The 15,830-nt window shown below is 47.8% G+C and overlaps 8 protein-coding genes across 8 annotated transcripts; 4 read left to right on the forward strand and 4 right to left on the reverse strand.

The window, feature by feature from the left end:
- Positions 1-565: 565 nt before the first annotated feature.
- K441DRAFT_661355 (uncharacterized protein) lies at positions 566-3,496 on the reverse strand. Its single transcript, XM_067648861.1, has 8 exons — positions 2,333-3,496; positions 2,170-2,287; positions 1,854-2,118; positions 1,692-1,800; positions 1,520-1,641; positions 1,255-1,468; positions 1,026-1,188; positions 566-975 (listed from the first exon to the last, which is right to left on the reverse strand). Exons 1-8 carry the CDS (start codon positions 3,287-3,289, stop codon positions 722-724), a joined length of 2,202 nt encoding a protein of 733 aa, XP_067502981.1. The 5' UTR covers positions 3,290-3,496; the 3' UTR covers positions 566-721.
- Positions 3,497-3,582: 86 nt separating this feature from the next.
- On the forward strand, positions 3,583-4,602 carry K441DRAFT_138105 (uncharacterized protein). Its single transcript, XM_067640111.1, has 2 exons — positions 3,583-3,610; positions 3,690-4,602. Exon 2 carries the CDS (start codon positions 3,757-3,759, stop codon positions 4,492-4,494), a length of 738 nt encoding a protein of 245 aa, XP_067502982.1. The 5' UTR covers positions 3,583-3,610; positions 3,690-3,756; the 3' UTR covers positions 4,495-4,602.
- K441DRAFT_138140 (uncharacterized protein) lies at positions 4,378-6,466 on the forward strand. The gene is made up of 3 exons (XM_067640112.1): positions 4,378-5,283; positions 5,359-5,958; positions 6,022-6,466. Coding segments are annotated over exons 1-3 (1,176 nt in total). The 5' UTR covers positions 4,378-4,709; the 3' UTR covers positions 6,024-6,466.
- Position 6,467: 1 nt separating this feature from the next.
- On the reverse strand, positions 6,468-9,111 carry K441DRAFT_138102 (putative GABA permease). The gene is made up of 10 exons (XM_067640110.1): positions 8,753-9,111; positions 8,624-8,694; positions 8,550-8,573; positions 8,403-8,492; positions 8,327-8,343; positions 8,202-8,267; positions 7,721-8,101; positions 7,647-7,666; positions 7,262-7,594; positions 6,468-7,188 (listed from the first exon to the last, which is right to left on the reverse strand). Exons 1-10 carry the CDS (start codon positions 8,927-8,929, stop codon positions 6,664-6,666), a joined length of 1,704 nt encoding a protein of 567 aa, XP_067502984.1. The 5' UTR covers positions 8,930-9,111; the 3' UTR covers positions 6,468-6,663.
- Positions 9,112-9,794: 683 nt separating this feature from the next.
- On the reverse strand, positions 9,795-11,333 carry K441DRAFT_697070 (uncharacterized protein). Its single transcript, XM_067652946.1, has 5 exons — positions 11,107-11,333; positions 10,948-11,052; positions 10,670-10,894; positions 10,480-10,622; positions 9,795-10,426 (listed from the first exon to the last, which is right to left on the reverse strand). The coding sequence occupies exons 1-5, from the start codon at positions 11,281-11,283 to the stop codon at positions 9,985-9,987; spliced, it is 1,092 nt and encodes a 363-aa protein (XP_067502985.1). The 5' UTR covers positions 11,284-11,333; the 3' UTR covers positions 9,795-9,984.
- A 657-nt stretch (positions 11,334-11,990) lies between these two features.
- Positions 11,991-12,818, forward strand: K441DRAFT_697071 (uncharacterized protein). Its single transcript, XM_067652947.1, has 2 exons — positions 11,991-12,134; positions 12,184-12,818. The coding sequence occupies exon 2, from the start codon at positions 12,196-12,198 to the stop codon at positions 12,523-12,525; it is 330 nt and encodes a 109-aa protein (XP_067502986.1). The 5' UTR covers positions 11,991-12,134; positions 12,184-12,195; the 3' UTR covers positions 12,526-12,818.
- K441DRAFT_138175 (uncharacterized protein) lies at positions 12,685-13,896 on the reverse strand. Its single transcript, XM_067640113.1, has 3 exons — positions 13,270-13,896; positions 12,966-13,212; positions 12,685-12,914 (listed from the first exon to the last, which is right to left on the reverse strand). The coding sequence occupies exons 1-3, from the start codon at positions 13,676-13,678 to the stop codon at positions 12,845-12,847; spliced, it is 726 nt and encodes a 241-aa protein (XP_067502987.1). The 5' UTR covers positions 13,679-13,896; the 3' UTR covers positions 12,685-12,844.
- Positions 13,897-13,941: 45 nt separating this feature from the next.
- Positions 13,942-15,569, forward strand: K441DRAFT_138187 (uncharacterized protein). Its single transcript, XM_067640114.1, has 5 exons — positions 13,942-14,061; positions 14,171-14,569; positions 14,621-14,850; positions 14,913-15,450; positions 15,500-15,569. The coding sequence occupies exons 2-4, from the start codon at positions 14,353-14,355 to the stop codon at positions 15,303-15,305; spliced, it is 840 nt and encodes a 279-aa protein (XP_067502988.1). The 5' UTR covers positions 13,942-14,061; positions 14,171-14,352; the 3' UTR covers positions 15,306-15,450; positions 15,500-15,569.
- The last annotated feature ends 261 nt before the right edge of the window (positions 15,570-15,830 follow it).

Genomic DNA, 15,830 nt, shown 5'->3' on the forward strand with positions numbered 1-15,830 from the left:
TTACCGTCGAATATCGCTTCTATATAATAAGTCACAAACCTGGAATACAAAGTAATGTGAATTCTCAAGTTGGAGCCATAAACCCTCGTTGCACAGATTCGGCCGGAATTGCCCAAGGATGGAGTTGATGTAACTTTGTGTTTCCCTCGGTTTCCTTGTACGTCCTTTTGGTGGTGGTGCTGGTGGGACCAGAGGTGGTGTTGCTGATACACGTATAGGGGTTGAGATGGCCATTGATTATGCTGCCGTGATCCTATGCAGATATTTCGCTTACCAATCTCTACAAAATAAGGCCCTAAAACTAGTTCCAGGAGCGCTTAGAGGATCTCCTAACCAAGCTATAGAGATTGAGCTTCTATTCCTCCTAGAATTGGATTTGAAAAGCTTTGCAATAGCTACGTATTAAGGATCCTAAAATTTAAGAAAAGCCACGCAATCAAGAAGGTCTTTATAGAATAGAACGATAAAGATAGAGACGGACTAGCAGCTAACTCCAATTCTAGTTCTACTACGGCGAGGTGAGCAGACCTCAGTCAAAGCTAAGCTGTGTAAGGCCAAGTGAGGCAGGATAGTCAAGATTTAGGTGGTAAAACACAAGATTCTAGAGGTGTAAACCTCTACTAGCAATAGGTTATAAAATACTATCCAACTTCTCCTAGGAGCTAATTCGTATAGAAGCCAAATAATTCTCAATTCCAATTCGCATCTAGCATAATTCTTATTAACTGGTGCCTGGAAGAAATGTTGCAGCTATATTGGTCCAGCCCTCAGATCCGGGAAGCACACCTTCATCATTACCAATGGGCCATACCGCCTTGTAGTATAAATTCCGGTCAATCACCTCCAATACAACCTCGAACTCAACCTTGTAGTGCGGACGGCCATTGCCCGGACCTGGTCTAGTAGGCTGTATCAGGTTCTGCCTTTTAAGGAAAGACATGTCGGCTTTGATTTTACCCGCGATCTCGTGTTTCCCTTCTCGTGGTTAACATGGAACAGTTGTATATTCTCTTAGTAGTGCTCACCTTTATTCTTCCAGTGATTTTTCTGATAATGCGATTCCGTGCTAACGTCCGATACGTACAATGTCTGTGTACAGACGAAAGACTCTCCTGCCTTGAGGCTGATAATCTTTAGCATCGGTAGCCTGAATTGGCGCCTCTCAGGGTCGCCTGAAATTGTATTTCCCTATCCACCGAGCGTCAGCGAAGTACTGAAAGAGGTGGCACCTTTCCCGAAAAGGCTGATACATACCTTCTTGATGAGCCAAACCATTGAACTCTTTACATACTCCTCTCCATCAATGTCCAGCTCAACATTGGTCGCCTCTTTATGGCCGGGTAAGTCTTCGTCGTATACTTCTCTACAAAGAATTCCATAACTGGATCGCATAATCCGTTCAGGGCCGCCCCTCTTATTTAGAGCACGAAGGACAGCTCCTGAAGCAACTGCGACTCCGGGGCCGTCTCTGCATAACACGGTCAGCTTCGCAGGTGACATTCCTGCCAAAAGATCTCACCGGACTGAGGGTGCGATAAGCTCGACGTGTGACTTATGCTTCTCATTTATTTTCTTCAGCTTCTTCTGTAGGTAGTCTCTCAGTGCTTGAGACTGCGCAAAGCCACCAATAAGGACAACTTTCTTTGGAGATGTCAGTATCCTAACCAAATTTGTGCCTTTATTATTCTCACCTCGACATTCAGCGGCCTATTTCTGGCCTCCCTCGCGAGATCTAGTTGGGATTCCATCAAGGAAGCGACTCCCCTCAGCGAGGGCAGAAATATTTTCCAGAAATCGGCACTACTCATTACTTAGCCAGGTTTCTCAACGATCCCAGATACGTACGAACTTACGGGTTGACTTCAAAAGCCCCTTTATTCAGGTTCTTTTCTCTGTTCTCCCTCAGTGCTCTAATATAGAAACACTGATCCGCGAGAAGCTTATTGCGGAAATTCATCTGTCTTTTAAATTTATGTTCGAAATTTCCCATGATGACCTCGCTTTCGATGATCTGATCAATACTTTCGTTGCCAGTCTCAAGGTACAACTCGTCCTTCAATCTCTCCTTGACGTGATCTTTGAATCTTTCATTGATGAAGCTCGATCCGCACAAACGACCTTGTCTTGCGAGTCAGTCAACATTCAGGCTCTCAAGTTTAGTCTTCTTACCGTCGGCCATTACTTCTTCTTTCTTGAGCCGTATATCCCGGGCCCTCCCTTGAACAGAATAAGTTATTGCATCAACGGTTCCTCCACCGGCATCGAGCAGGACGAAGGTGTCGTTATTCTAGAGACATTAGCGGCAATCACATATTGTTGGCTGATATCGTACCCTGATCTTGTGATTATCCTCCGAAGTAGTAAGGATAAATGCTGCTGCAGCTTCGGGCTCAGACACAATGAATAGATTGTCTACACATTTACTGGCTCTACTTATGAAACCACTCTCGCGCAACGCGGTTGCCATGGCATCGTGCATTGTCCGAGAAGCTTTACAGCTCCAGATAGGTGGCACACACAGGGTAAATTCGACAGTACACTGATCTGTGTATCCATGTTTCGTTTCGAGTTCATGCTTGACGTGTCGGAAGAGGCTGGTAAGAAAGTGTATAATTATATCCTCGTTTTTCTTGATCCTCTTCATTCCCTTCACATGCTGAATTGCGCTTAAAAGTTCTTCGCGAGCTGGTTTGGTATGCTCGCTATCATCAAGAAGCAACTTTGCTCGCCGCAAGCACCCCTTCTTCATATCCGCGAGACTCGTGTCATTGGGTCGACCAAGCGTGTCTTGGACCATGTACCCCCACTGCAGATCCTCAGAAAGTGCAGGATCTTCAGAGTCATCATCTTCGTATGGCGGAGCATCATCACTGTCCTCATCATATTCCGAGTTGTCGTTCTGCACTGTATTGCTTTGCCACGGTTGTGACCGTTCTCCATTTTCATTGAAACCATTCCGTTGTTTAGCGGGTTTCAAATAGGAAAGTTCAGTCGGCACTTCCTTCGCGGTCTGGCCGTAGACTAGGGGATCTTTTGGATAGTTTACAATACTCTTGATTCTTTCTGGGTTGACTTCTTCAGTGTCCTCGCCTGGCGCTAACGCGACAAATGAGACTGCGGAGTAAGTCGTGCCGTAATCGACCGCAATGTAAAATGTCTTGTCTGAAGACGGCGGGGTTTCCATTAGTGGAGGGTCGATATCCGTCATGTCGACATCTTCGGCGGCAATAGCTGTTGAACGGGAGAAGCTTCCGCTTTGAGCAGGAGAAGGAACTCTGAGGGTAGTCATTTGAGGGGCAGGCAGCGTACAACAGTATCAAACGGAACCTAGAGAACAAGTACAATGGTAGAACAAATTGAATCTTTCGAAGCGATTCTAGCGACGACGATGTCCTGGGGCGGCGAGAAGCCTCGCCGCATTAAAGAAAAGCCAGGGATTCTAAGCCTTGGTGCATGAACTGTTGAGTCGCCTGCAAGGAACCGGACGGAAACGTTCTTGTCGAGCAATAAAGGCCAATAATTCCAGCAACAGTACGAGATTCTGTGACAGGGCTAACTGTTGCCTCCAAAGTCAGCCTTGTGTGGCACGCGAAGGGGCGCAGTCCATCATGTGAGCATGGCAATGTTTCATAAAGCGAGTTTAAGCTGAACAGCTGCGAAAGGCAGCATTCACAATTGACCTTTGTCAGTCTACCTCGCAGATCTAAGACTTGGTGTCAGCTGCATTCCCCCTCTGAACTCCAGAAAGAATTCAATATGGGTACGTTAAAGCGCAAGCGACCAAGAGGAACTCCGCAACGAAACCCGTTTAGATGGTCTACCCAGGAAACAGCTGCCCTCCTCGCTTGGGCCGATCGATGTTTGGAGCTAGAACTGAACTTCAAGAACACAGTAGCACAACAATTAAAGCAAAAATGGCCGCAGAGAGACTACAAATACGATGTCATCGAGAACAAGGTCAAAAGGTTGTGGGCAAGAATGGGTAATCATGGGACCGACAAGCTGGACATAATCAGCGAAGGCACACGATGTCTTGACTTGGATTGTTTCGACGATGACGAGAGAAAGGCGCTCCATGAAGCCAAGTCCGAGTTTCCCTCCAGAGAGAGGCGACTTAGGAGCAGAGCAAGATCAAAAGTGAATAGTACGGGAGCAGAACCATTCCATGCTTCTGCTCGAAGCCGGAGTATTACAGTCTCGCCCCTGCTGGAGCGGGGCGGCAGTCGAGTTCACCCCAAAATAGAAAACGAAGGAGCGTATCGTCGGAGCCCACGGATAGCGAAGAGAGTCGGATCATCGGTACGTGTGTCCCTTCCCTTCCCCTTTATTTTATTTAGTGCACCTAATTCAAGAGGCAGCGACCGGCCAGGACACCATCGGCCAAGAAATCCAGGTCGACCTCGAGGCGCTCAATACGGCTTCAGACAGAGGTTTCTAACAGTGACGATGCTGATGCACAAACGCATGGTGAGATCACCGTCAACGTGTTACTAGATGGGCAAGGGAACTTGACGGAGTTAATTTCTGATCGGAATCTAGGCGACAGGAACTCGGTTTCCAGTGAAGACTCGGATTCATTCGACCGCTTCGTTGATGTACTTGAAGAAAAGAATATTTCTATCTCACATGCCCAAGCTCGCATTTCGACCTTCCAAGAATTGATCAGAGAGCGTGATAGTAGCCTGTTAGCACTCAGAGAATAAAATGAGATGCTCTGCAAGTCCAACATGCGGCTGTGCAACCAGGTTTCGCGGCTATCCCGTGAAATTACGGACTGTCAAACAAGTCTGAAAGATCAAGACGATTGCTGGAGAGTCGCCACAAAACATCCTGAAGCAAATAAAATGCAGGCCATCAAGGAGAACGAAGAGACAATCACTTACCTGAAGCGCCAGCTCAACGAGTGCCGGAAGATCGCTCAGTCCGAACCAAGTCCACATATTTCTCATGCAGACATAGCCGAAACCATGGGACATATTGAAGACCGGGCAAAGGCTTGGTCATACAAGAGCAACATTGCCTTCCCAAATAGCCTCATTGATTCCGGAGTTGACCCAAAAACAGCAGATATTCTTCGACAAAGTCTTTCGTTTCTGCCGGAAATAGCCCCAATCGAGGAACAGATCGTACAGTTTGCGAACGACGTGGGAGCACGAAATGTTCTCCGCGCTTTCACAACAGCAGTTCTTCGCGAATGGATTTTCGAATCCGATTTCCATAATTTCGATGATCAAGAGTCAGAACTGTTAGCGATGTATCGAAAGAAATTACTCGGACAGAAAGGTTAGTGAATACTTCAATCAAATCAATTAACATCGAAAACCAGAACTCTCAGATGAAGTAACTGACAAGAAGCAGACGGGCCTAGCCTGGTCCGAAGCCTTGACTTCGTTGCTATAGAGTCTCTATTCGCGGGGCAATATTTTCAAGAACACATCCTCGCGGACAAGACTGATGAGTTGACGGTCAGGTTTTTAGAACTCCTGGCACCATTTTTTCCTCGTGCTACTCCGGACAGTCTAGTGGACGGGATCGCAACCTGGGACCAAACCGAAGAAAATATCGCGGTGAGGTGCAAAGAGTTATTCCAAAAAGCTCTCAAACTAAAAACCGACCTTATGCTCACCACACACCGGTACGAGATGAGGACTTTCGAGCCAGGCACCCCGTTCAACCCAGCAAGCATGGTAGCTGAGACGAAAGAGGGAGCGGAGATCAGGGGTTTAGGCAAAAAGAGCTCTAGGAAAGTCAAGCTGTGCTTGTTCCCTGCACTATATTCATACCCTGCGGAAACTTTACCGGAGGCATATCAGGCGGATGCGGAAAGGTTTAATGTTTCCAGGCTAGTGGTACAATGCAGAAATTTCCTGCGTCCGGGAGATGGTCGTGGCCAGGAAGAAGGCATGATTCTTAGAAAAGCGGCGGTGTTGCTGGAGAATAGAACAGTAACATCATCGTGTTAGTTAATTACTATCCTAGAGGATATTTCGCCGTCCGCTGACAGAACTCCTCGTAACAAAGGACTATAAGATAACAAAACTTTACAATGTTCTAGTTTTTCTTGGAGGTTTCTTAAGCTCCAAGAATATTGGATAGCATTGTGGTATATATCTGCCCAGAAGCAGCCGCTCATGCAGTATTTGAATAACGCGGTTTCCACTATATCCTTTAAATACTGTCTAACAGTCTGAGGCTCTGATTTATTTGGATTAGAGCAGAGTATATTTACTTCAAATCTACGCCAATGCTGCGCCTCCAATATAATGGACGATGCCTAGATAAAAACAACCGCTGCTTAAGTAGGGTAGTAGTCTAGTTCGGACCTATTGAATTGAAATCCAGCTACGATACCAAAAAGACAGCCCCTCTAAGGATGTATGAAAGGGCTTCGGAGGTGGCAAAAACCTACGAATAATCAAGGAGACACAGGTTGTAGCAATTTAGATTCATGAATAACACGTGTATCAGGTAGTGGTTTCGTAGAACCGAGTTCTTGTACAACTTCAAGCCGCAGTGTTTTCTAGGTAATGATCGTTCACTAAATACTTTTTCTATTCATTGCAGATCATGATACCAAGTGCAGGGAATGCATCTCATCTCATCGGACAGAATGAAAACTCCAAAGAAGCGGGAAAAAAGTGATAGATGCTCAATTTTTCACCATCACGCCTTCAAATGCTGGCTCACCTCCCTCGACTCAACCGCCTCCACCTCCACAATCGCACCCACATAAGCCTTCTTTGCCCAAAACCAATAGTACATCGCACTCGCCACAACCACAAAGATGGTGATGAAAATACTATAATTCATCGTCGCAGCCGTGACCGGCGTCTCGTTCGGCCAACTGCTAAAGAACAGGACTACAGTCATCCATGCACAAGCAAACGCATTGTTGGCGATGCCCCACCAGCCCCGCAGGCGCCAGGGGCCCCAGACAAGATTGAAGTTGCCGTTAGCGTCCATGGCGGACGCAGCGACATCGTCACCGGGCTCCTTGATGCGGCCGGTCAGCCGGCACCACAACAGGAGAGCAGCGGAGATCATGTAGGAACCGTAGAAGCTGTTGACACTGAACGAGATGATGTCGCTAAGCGCGGTTGGTGAGCCCAGACTGATGAGAAGGAGGAGCACGGATATGACGGCTGTCAGGGAGATGGCGGCGAAGGGGATGGAGGTGCGAGAGTCAACCTATGGATATGAGTGAGTCGGTTATGTATGCAAGTAGGGACAGAGCAAAACAGTAACTATGGCAGATTCATACCTTGCTGAGAGTTCTCCAGCCAGGAAGCCCACGGTCGCGAGCAAATGACCAAGTCATTCGAGACGCGGTCGCCACCACGCCGATGGTTGAGAAGAATATTAGTGCGAGGAGAACAGCTGTAAGCACCGTGCTTGCGCTCCGGGAGCGCGTGCTATTCATGAAAATTTGAATAAACGGGTAACCGTACGGGCTCTTGAGCAAACTTTTCAAGTCATCTCCCAATGAGAATAGAATGCCAATGAGCATGCCGAACCCAAGAGCTCCATTGACCATGATACTCATGATAGTTGCGCGAGGAACCGTCACAGAAGCATTCTGGACTTCTTCCGACATCTTTTCTATATTAGTACTTGTCTTCAAGTAATATTTTTCCACGGGTACGTACATGTATCACACTATCAGCCCCTAGTGGTAATGTTAGCATTGGTGGGCTAAAGGGTAGAGAAAGACTGAATTTACCAAGAAATATGAAGACTGTGCTAATTATTCCAATAAAGACAGATAATCCCTGGGTTGGCCAGCCGCCATTATTGAGAAAGAAATTAAAGACCTCAGTTGCTGAATTATGCACTGGAGCTAGATATGTGACCGTGATCAGTATTGCGAAGAACCCAACCACATGGCAAATAAGAATAGCGCCTTCAATAGCTGGTAGAAAGCTGCTGACCACGGTATTGGTCAAAACAGCCCCTATTATGCAGGCATACATTATCAGCAGGGCTTGCCAGCTCTTCGGCTCGTATGTATCGTCATTTAGGATGATTAAAGACTGGACTATTGAGCCAGCCAGGAGAAACGCTGATGTTGCTGCACCTTGCCAGCCGCATACCGTTAACCAGCCTATGTTCAGTCAGAAGTAATTTTTAGAAGCCTCCAATCTGAATTGTACGACTCCTGAAAACATTTTAGGGGATGTACATGGGTGTACATGATCACGTACCGGTGACGTAGCTTAATAGCTTTCGATATTTACGAGGGCCTAACATAGCGCACCAATAGTATTGACCTACATTTGTTAGGGTGATATCCGTAAGAATATATTACGCATAATATGTCCGCACATACCGCCGCTAGTAGGAACCCTAGTGTCCGATTAGAATAATATTTTCGAAATTTATGCGTTCTGGGAATCCGTGCTCACATCGATGAAAGTTCTGACAGGACAGTAAATATGGAGAGCGTTCCTATCCAAGTAATAATGAATCCATACACCAACCCAGATGGGCCACCACTGCAATGCCATGAGCAACTCTGTACTATGCATCAGGCTTCCGGATAGGAGTGGTACTTTGCGAAACCCATCACGAATAAGCTAAGCAGTCAGACGTTAGTACCGCACAATGCTGGGAAACGAATACTCACATCAACACGCCTTCCCAGGTGTTCAGCACAATGCAGCCAAAACCAAGCATGGACATGAAAGCGAAGTTTCTCTGCGAGTTTTCAGTCGCATTGTTTGGAAAAAGCGCATTAGGACGCTTCTAGTCATACCTTGAGCACCTCTTTCTTCCCCACGCGTGCCAATTCGTTGCGATCGCGTTCGATGGTCGACTGCGCATCGCGCAGGTAGTTCCGCATTTTGGTCATCTCGACCTGAGCGGGTTCTCCGGCGCCATTGAGCGCCATGTTGAACGACTCGCTGAGAGGTCGCAAAGGAAGAGAAGGCATTTCGGAAATCAGAAAGGCCGAAAGTGAACTGAGGACTTACAGGCACGGCCCTTGGTGAGGCGATAGCTAACGGGGACGAAAATCACGAGGGGCCAGTAAAACAGGATCCTCAGTGCCGGGAGATGAGGGCTAGAAGGAGTGCCCCAAGCACCGAACTTCTTAATTTACCCAGACTCGACCGGACCCTAGCGCTCTGAGAGCGAGGCTGTTCCTTTCCGCGCCCGTTGTAGAAAATGCTTGCAAAGAGACTCGCATCTCACGTATTCGAGCCGTCAGAGCGTGGGTCAGTGCAACCAGCACACCGGGGTGGTGACCGAGAAGGAAACATGGGTATGCTGGTGTGAGTAATATTCAAACAGAGCAACATGAGAGAAGGCCAATCGCACGAGAGCACCTATCCTGGTGCTAGGCATGCTGTGCGACAGCACTACCAAATCGAGCGAGTTGCGATCGTCAATGTGACACTTGCTCCCCTGAGTTGCGCTCTTAAGATTTGGGTGGGCCAGGCAGGTGTTGATGAAAGGGTAGTGGGGTATGGGGGGAGTGGGTCACCTTAGAGATAGCTAAGAACTGCCGCTTGTGCCGTTACTGTTCCGGCATAGTGTACCCCAGAGTTTGCATGGCCACTAGTCACGGGAGTGGCCGTTGGTTGCATCACCGTTAGCTGTCGTCCCGTTGATCTCTGCTGATTCGTCTAGCAGGAAGGTTGGGCTGGCGCCACAAAAATACACCGTGCCAGTCCTTCCCAGAACAGCCTCGGCGGGTGCACTTCAATAGCCGAAGAAGTTTTACAAGTGCCGCACACGTATCACCAGAACGGCTTGCATCTGCATAAACTTGCACCTCATGCAATTAAATGTGGTTGAGCGTTCGGGCCACCATATGCGCAGACACACTTCATGTACGATCGCTATATCAATTCAAGCCCAATTCCTTCACAAGGACCATTACACAGGCTGTCCGCGCGCACGAGCTAGCCTGTACGTCTATGTGAATGAGGTCGATATTTACAATACACTATGCTAGATATGTTGTGGCTGTGCAGGATTTTTATGTCACGGTGATCTAACAATCCGTGACTGACTCGTTGTGTCCCCTTCCGACGACCGCAATGAACCCGCGGGCCTGGACTCATTGTACGCGTTCAATTCCGAGCGTGCACCATAGGGGAGCGCTCCCGGGTCGTGCCGCTCTGACTGCGTCCTCTCTGAAGTCTGAGTATTTCTCCCAGAGGTCTTACTGCCCGCTTTCATCCACATGGCTGGCCCGTAGCCATACTCTGACGGGGAGCCGAGCCTGCGCAGGTCGTCGTTCCGTATCAAGCCGGACTCGAGGCCCATGTAGAATGGTTTGAGATATGGAATTGAACTGGCGACTACGCTCAGGTTTTGCACAAACTGCGCGCAAAGTGTCGTCTTCCACACGTCATAGGTCAGGTCTGAGGATGTGTACACTCCTCGGCTGTACACAAGTTGACAAATTATGGCTATGATCACTCTGTGCACCTTGGTCAGCTTGTTGTAGCTCGATAAAACGTTTGTGATACATACAATAATCGACTGGCAAAGCAACCTAGGATGGCCACTTTGCGGCCCCTGTTTATTTGAATATCCCAAAGTACGTTGACGGGTAATAGAATCAATACAAAGTCTGTGATGATATTTGTTACTCCGAAATAGTCCCAAAATACCGCCTCCTCAAAGTTAGCGACCATAAAAAGGCTACAGGCTGAGGCCTTACTTGGTTAAAGCAATGATTCCCATTCGTTTGGTAAGGGTGAGGAAGCCCACATTGGAACGACGCCGCAAAAATCGCAGTGATGCCCCATATAGCTAGGAAAATTACAAAGCCTATGATGAGATGCAATTGCCAAAGGACTGGAGTAAGCTGTCGGACTTGGAGAGCAACGGCGGTCTTAGCAAGCCAAATGGTAGCAATGAACAAGATGTTTGAAGCATATGATGACTGCTCTGATTAGACATTCGCAGATTTTCGATAACGCGTTGACTGAAACATGCCTTCTGAAAGCCAAGCAGTTCCGACTTGTCCAAGTCACCGTAGTGCCGACCCAAGCCATTTGCTATCTCCGTTGACAAGGTAATTGTTTGCGCGCTGCTGAATAGCTGAATTGGGTCGGTTAGTTGCGAACTTCAAGAAGCGGTGAGCGGCGCACTCACCATGGCTAAGCACGCGACGCCATCGTCCGCTTCGAGTTTACGAATGATGGTGAATTTAGTTCCTAACCTAGTTGCGACTGATAAAAGCATAATACACAGAAGGATCCAAGAAACTACGTTAATGCTTTGACCAGAAGTTACTGGCGGCGCTGATGGCGCGGCTGTAGCTGAGTCCATGATGTTAGTGGCGAGAGGAAGCTAAGCAGCTATAGCGAAAACCATCATAGAAACATGGGAACTTTTCTAGTTAAGAGAAAGGGGAAATGGGCCAAAGCTAGTTTTTACGACGGCCGGGCACCTAGGAGCTTCCCGAAACATTGGAACTGCATTGCGACCGTGGACAAGCAACTCCAATAAGTGCACCAATTAGGTTGCGAGCGGTTCAAGGGCTCATGAGAGATGACCCGACGGCCGCTTGCAGTTGTTACAAACAGGGCCCGGCGAAGCTGCGGAGCGCCAATGATAAGGAATGACGAACCTGCGTGACGACTCTGCCACTTTACCAAGAGACTGTGGCCGCTCGTTGACGGAAGCCATAGTAGAGTGCGCAATCATGCCTAACACCGTTACGGTGTGATTCGCGCTGCGCTCACCCTACCTTGGACAAATTTATTAATTTGTGGTTGTGTGATTTCAACTGGCTCAGGGTCGATTTACGCTTCTAAAAATGGCCACGCAGGCAGTGTTGGGGCCAAACTTTGTGGCACTCACCGACGGAGAGTCGAGACTCGGAGGATGCGAGGGGAAGAGAGACGTCGAGGCCTGAGGCCTGCAGCCTGCAGCCTCCCGCCGCCCTCCCGCCGCCAGCCGTAAGCCACTGCACAGGGATGTGTCATATTCCCGAAAACGTAAGAAGGACGTTGTCTCAGACATTAACTTGCTGAGCTCAGGATAATTCGAGGTCTGCCTGCATTCAGCCCCCAGATGCGGCCCGTACAAATATATATGCGTCGGACGCCACACTCGTTGGTTTTGGTTGATTCAAGCTGACTATCTCTTCTTTTGGCTTCCAAACGTCCCAAATTCAGGTATGACGCATTCACAAAACATAACTTCGGCCAAAACTCACATATGCAGATTCCAAGTATCATGCGCACAGTGCCATATTTTCTGAGCACTCTGCTCGTCCTCAGTCACATTACTTGCGCTGCTCCAGTAGACGGCAGTCTAGGCATTGTCCAAAGAACACCCGCGGAAAACACGGAGGCAGCTGAAGATACTTCACTTGATCCAGGCGTTATCATCAGAGAGGCGGCAGCTGCGAATGCCATCGCCGTTCGCGAGGAAACCAGGCAAACAGAAAACACCTCCAGCGATTTCATGAACAACCCAGGCGTCCTCGTCCGTGCAGATGCTGTAAAAAGAGCCGATGCAGCTGTTGCGTCACCAACTCCAAATAACCCAGGACGCATCATCTGAAGGATCTCTCGGCCAGATTCATTCCAAGCGACTAATGTAAAGGAAGTCTCAAACAAGTCGAAACTTGTGCTTTTGGGCCGTCGTGGACAATATCGTGTCTTTCTAGGCAGTTTGGTATGAGGGCAAGGGTGCTTTCATGTGACTGGAATTTCACAGTCGTTTTTAGGGAGAATATGTTGTAGCTAGATAGAGGGAAGGATTAGATCCAAGATTTGGCCTATCTTGTGTACTCAATCTGCTCAATCCACGCTTCAAATTGGATCGTACATGTTCTCGCACTCAAAGTATTTTACCGCACTGCACACGCTCGAAATTAGGCTTAGGCCGGCCATGGAAGCTCCGTCTTCCCTTCTTCATACTTGCCTCCAATGGGCCTCCACATACAGTGCCTTGTGGTTTGCTCAGCACGTTACGCAAAAGCTTGGAAGGAAATCACATACCATTTGTATGGTAGGAAGCGTTGCTCCAAGCTTTTCCAATTTTCGTTGGGCTTCTCAATGGTGGTGTCAGCCTCCTCGGTCGTCACAACCACAAAGCCAAATTTCTCATACAGAGGCCTAGCAATGAAGCTAGCTTCGAGGAAGGATTCGACGCCCATTTTATCTGCTTTGGTGACACCCCATTCCACCATCATGCTCCCCACACCGCGTCGTCGATGCTCTGGGTGCACAAAGCAAATATGAAGATCTAATTCCCTTAATTAGCGGGTATTATAGAATAACTGGGTGAAGTCTGCTGGCATACGAGTGTGAGGCCTCACGTACCGCTCCGCCCTAGGGTTGAGAACCTGCCCCAGTACCAAGGAGGCGAAGTCTCGTTCAGTGCCTTCGGGATATGTCAGGGCAACAAATGGCTTCCCACGGGCTTTTTCGTAAGGATCAGATTCATGGACATGCCAACGGCAACCGCCAATGATTTCTCCATTGTCGGTGTCTAGAACTTTGAGCCAATGACCGCTAGGATCTGCATGACGCATCTTCAGGAAGACCTGCTTCGACATCTGCACTGCCTTCTCTCGCGTTTCAGGAGAGTCATCTTCACTGGGAAACAACAGTGGAAGAAGAGCTATTCGTGGCTGAGAGTAGCTGTGCCATAATAGAGGAATGAGCTCGTCAAAATCGGAGTCCGAAATTACCTCGGAAAGCTGGAGCATATTGGAGTTCAGTTGTAGCTTGGCACAATATAATTAGAGGAGGTATGAAAATTAGATGGAATCCGGATAAAGAAACATTGAGGTGAAAAGTAGCCTTGCTTTCAACCAATAATGTTTCGTGGTTAAAGCAAAAATGCAATCGGACCCACCCGTTTTTACGCAGGAACTGTAGTGAAATGAGGCACAGATTTTTGATAGGCGGAGCGGCGAATTGTAAGATGGTGGGTGTGACGGTATGCCATGTACCGAGCCGGGATTGATATTAGCGCTTCGCCTTTGTCAGCCCATCCCAACGGGCCATCATGCAAAGCTTTATTTAAAATGCCGACGACAGTCCATCAATGTCAACCACACAACTGGGTAGCAAATCGTTTACTTCATTGGTAAGTCATCCCAGTGGCCTGCCTCGTTCCTTCGGCGTGTGACTAAGACACTTTCCAGCTTGCAAAAAATAGAACTCTCCCGGTTGACAATCATTAATATGACACCTAGGGCTTATCAGGCCGCAGCCTTGGACTTTCCGGTCATCCCATGACCAAATCCTTTTCCTAACCTCTCCAAAAAAACCACCTAAACATATAACAGACTGCCACATAAATTGAAGAAACAGCTTAGAGCCTTGGTGGCTAAATTCTTTTATCATTCCAACAGCCAGAAATTGATAATCTCTCGTCATGACAGAGGAAGAGCAGAGATACGCCTTACTCCGTGATGAAGATGGCGACTCTACTCCAGAACGGCCTATGATAGGTGTAGAACGGTCGATCTACAAGCTAGTTTCTATAATTTTAGCCTTTCTTTTACTCCTCTCTACCGTGCTGAATATCTATTTCATAAACTGGTCTACAAACAATTCCCACTCCAACTTTGTGGGAAAGCCCTCTGAATATGGTTCGTTGGCAGAGCTCTTTGCTACCTAGGAAGGCTGACAGCGCGTGGTAGCTGGCCTCGTACAGGAAGTCTGGCTTCCATGGGAGGACAAGACGGAATATAATAACGAAAACTTCACCGCGATGGATCGAAAATGGGGAGAACTCCGCGCAGACAACGGCATCATCGCTCTGCCAAAAACATACGCTGCCGAACACGGGCTGCGGAGGGGCTGTGCGTTCCCCTGGGATAGTAGCAAGGACATCTATCTCCTGAACGGCTACCACGGAATCCACTGCCTAGTAAGCTATTCCCTATGGAACCCTGCTCATCTTAGGCCTTCTAACACAGTTTCATTCACCAGAGCCAACTATACCTTACTCTAAAGGAATACCGTGACGATCTTCCGCAAAGCCATACCTTCGAGCACTCAACACACTGCCTTGACTGGCTGCGGAACGACGTAATGTGTCGGGCAGACGACACGCCACTCTATACAACAAACTCCCGCATTCCCGCCAACGGCATCGGACAAGTGCGCAAGTGCAGGAACTGGAGTAAGCTGGAATCCTGGGCTAAGGAGCACACAGCGTGCTACCGGTACGGCAATTTCGTAGCCGAGGACAAGCTGGACAGTCAAATCGGCCGCTTCAAATATTGCCCCGCGGACTCGCCGTATCTACCGAAGATAAGAGAGCATTTTGGAAAGGGGGATGATTGGTTTCCGGCGGATGAAGAGATATATATCCCTTTTTAAGAAGTTGATTTTCTGTTCGAGTGGTAGCCCGTTTAGATATTATCAATCAGTGTATCCAACAGTCAGTCTCCAGCGAGCTTTGAGGCCCTATAGCTGACTGACTGCGGCCAACCAGATCGCTCACTGTCCGCTGCATCAAAATAAGGTACGCTAACTGTTCCGCTGTCAGCTCGCTTTCCTAATTAGGCAATTAGTATAGATTTAATGGTGTTTTATTCTAAATTTTTAGTAGTACCTCTATATATACAAATATTAACATTGCTCGATTAAAAATCTACCTTAATTTACCCAATGTAGTGTTTAAGTATAGCCAAAATCGTCCTGTGCGCCTATAGAGGCCCAAAAAAGGTAGGAAAGTAGTAAGTAGTAAGGGCTCCAGAGGCTCTATTTTAGTGTTAGATTTTAATTAAATATAAAGCTTTAGTAAATATAGCTTACTAAGCCGGCTTTCCTGCCTCTATATTCGGCTTATAGCTAGTAAGATTAATATTTAAGCTCGTTAACTAGGGTGTAGTTAACGCTTCG

This window comes from Cenococcum geophilum (assembly GCF_001692895.1).
Source record: "Cenococcum geophilum 1.58 unplaced genomic scaffold K441scaffold_26, whole genome shotgun sequence".
NCBI lineage: Eukaryota > Fungi > Ascomycota > Dothideomycetes > Gloniales > Gloniaceae > Cenococcum > Cenococcum geophilum.

Coding starts and splice junctions, on each gene's coding strand:
- K441DRAFT_661355 (XM_067648861.1), bottom strand. CDS start 3,289: ATGACTACCCTCAGAGTTCCTTCTCCTGCTCAAAGCGGAAGCTTCTCC. Junction 2,288..2,332: donor AGGATAATCACAAGATCAGG/GTACGATATCAG, acceptor TAATGTCTCTAG/AATAACGACACCTTCGTCCT. Junction 2,119..2,169: donor AGAAGAAGTAATGGCCGACG/GTAAGAAGACTA, acceptor TCGCAAGACAAG/GTCGTTTGTGCGGATCGAGC.
- K441DRAFT_138105 (XM_067640111.1), top strand. CDS start 3,757: ATGGGTACGTTAAAGCGCAAGCGACCAAGAGGAACTCCGCAACGAAAC.
- K441DRAFT_138140 (XM_067640112.1), top strand. CDS start 4,710: ATGCTCTGCAAGTCCAACATGCGGCTGTGCAACCAGGTTTCGCGGCTA. Junction 5,284..5,358: donor GAAATTACTCGGACAGAAAG/GTTAGTGAATAC, acceptor GACAAGAAGCAG/ACGGGCCTAGCCTGGTCCGA.
- K441DRAFT_138102 (XM_067640110.1), bottom strand. CDS start 8,929: ATGCCTTCTCTTCCTTTGCGACCTCTCAGCGAGTCGTTCAACATGGCG. Junction 8,574..8,623: donor ACCTGGGAAGGCGTGTTGAT/GTGAGTATTCGT, acceptor CTGACTGCTTAG/CTTATTCGTGATGGGTTTCG. Junction 8,102..8,201: donor GCTATTAAGCTACGTCACCG/GTACGTGATCAT, acceptor GACTGAACATAG/GCTGGTTAACGGTATGCGGC.
- K441DRAFT_697070 (XM_067652946.1), bottom strand. CDS start 11,283: ATGGACTCAGCTACAGCCGCGCCATCAGCGCCGCCAGTAACTTCTGGT. Junction 10,623..10,669: donor GGAATCATTGCTTTAACCAA/GTAAGGCCTCAG, acceptor AACTTTGAGGAG/GCGGTATTTTGGGACTATTT. Junction 10,427..10,479: donor TGCTTTGCCAGTCGATTATT/GTATGTATCACA, acceptor CAAGGTGCACAG/AGTGATCATAGCCATAATTT.
- K441DRAFT_697071 (XM_067652947.1), top strand. CDS start 12,196: ATGCGCACAGTGCCATATTTTCTGAGCACTCTGCTCGTCCTCAGTCAC.
- K441DRAFT_138175 (XM_067640113.1), bottom strand. CDS start 13,678: ATGCTCCAGCTTTCCGAGGTAATTTCGGACTCCGATTTTGACGAGCTC. Junction 13,213..13,269: donor GTACGTGAGGCCTCACACTC/GTATGCCAGCAG, acceptor TAAGGGAATTAG/ATCTTCATATTTGCTTTGTG. Junction 12,915..12,965: donor CGCTTCCTACCATACAAATG/GTATGTGATTTC, acceptor GCAAACCACAAG/GCACTGTATGTGGAGGCCCA.
- K441DRAFT_138187 (XM_067640114.1), top strand. CDS start 14,353: ATGACAGAGGAAGAGCAGAGATACGCCTTACTCCGTGATGAAGATGGC. Junction 14,570..14,620: donor GGGAAAGCCCTCTGAATATG/GTTCGTTGGCAG, acceptor AGCGCGTGGTAG/CTGGCCTCGTACAGGAAGTC. Junction 14,851..14,912: donor ACCACGGAATCCACTGCCTA/GTAAGCTATTCC, acceptor TTCATTCACCAG/AGCCAACTATACCTTACTCT.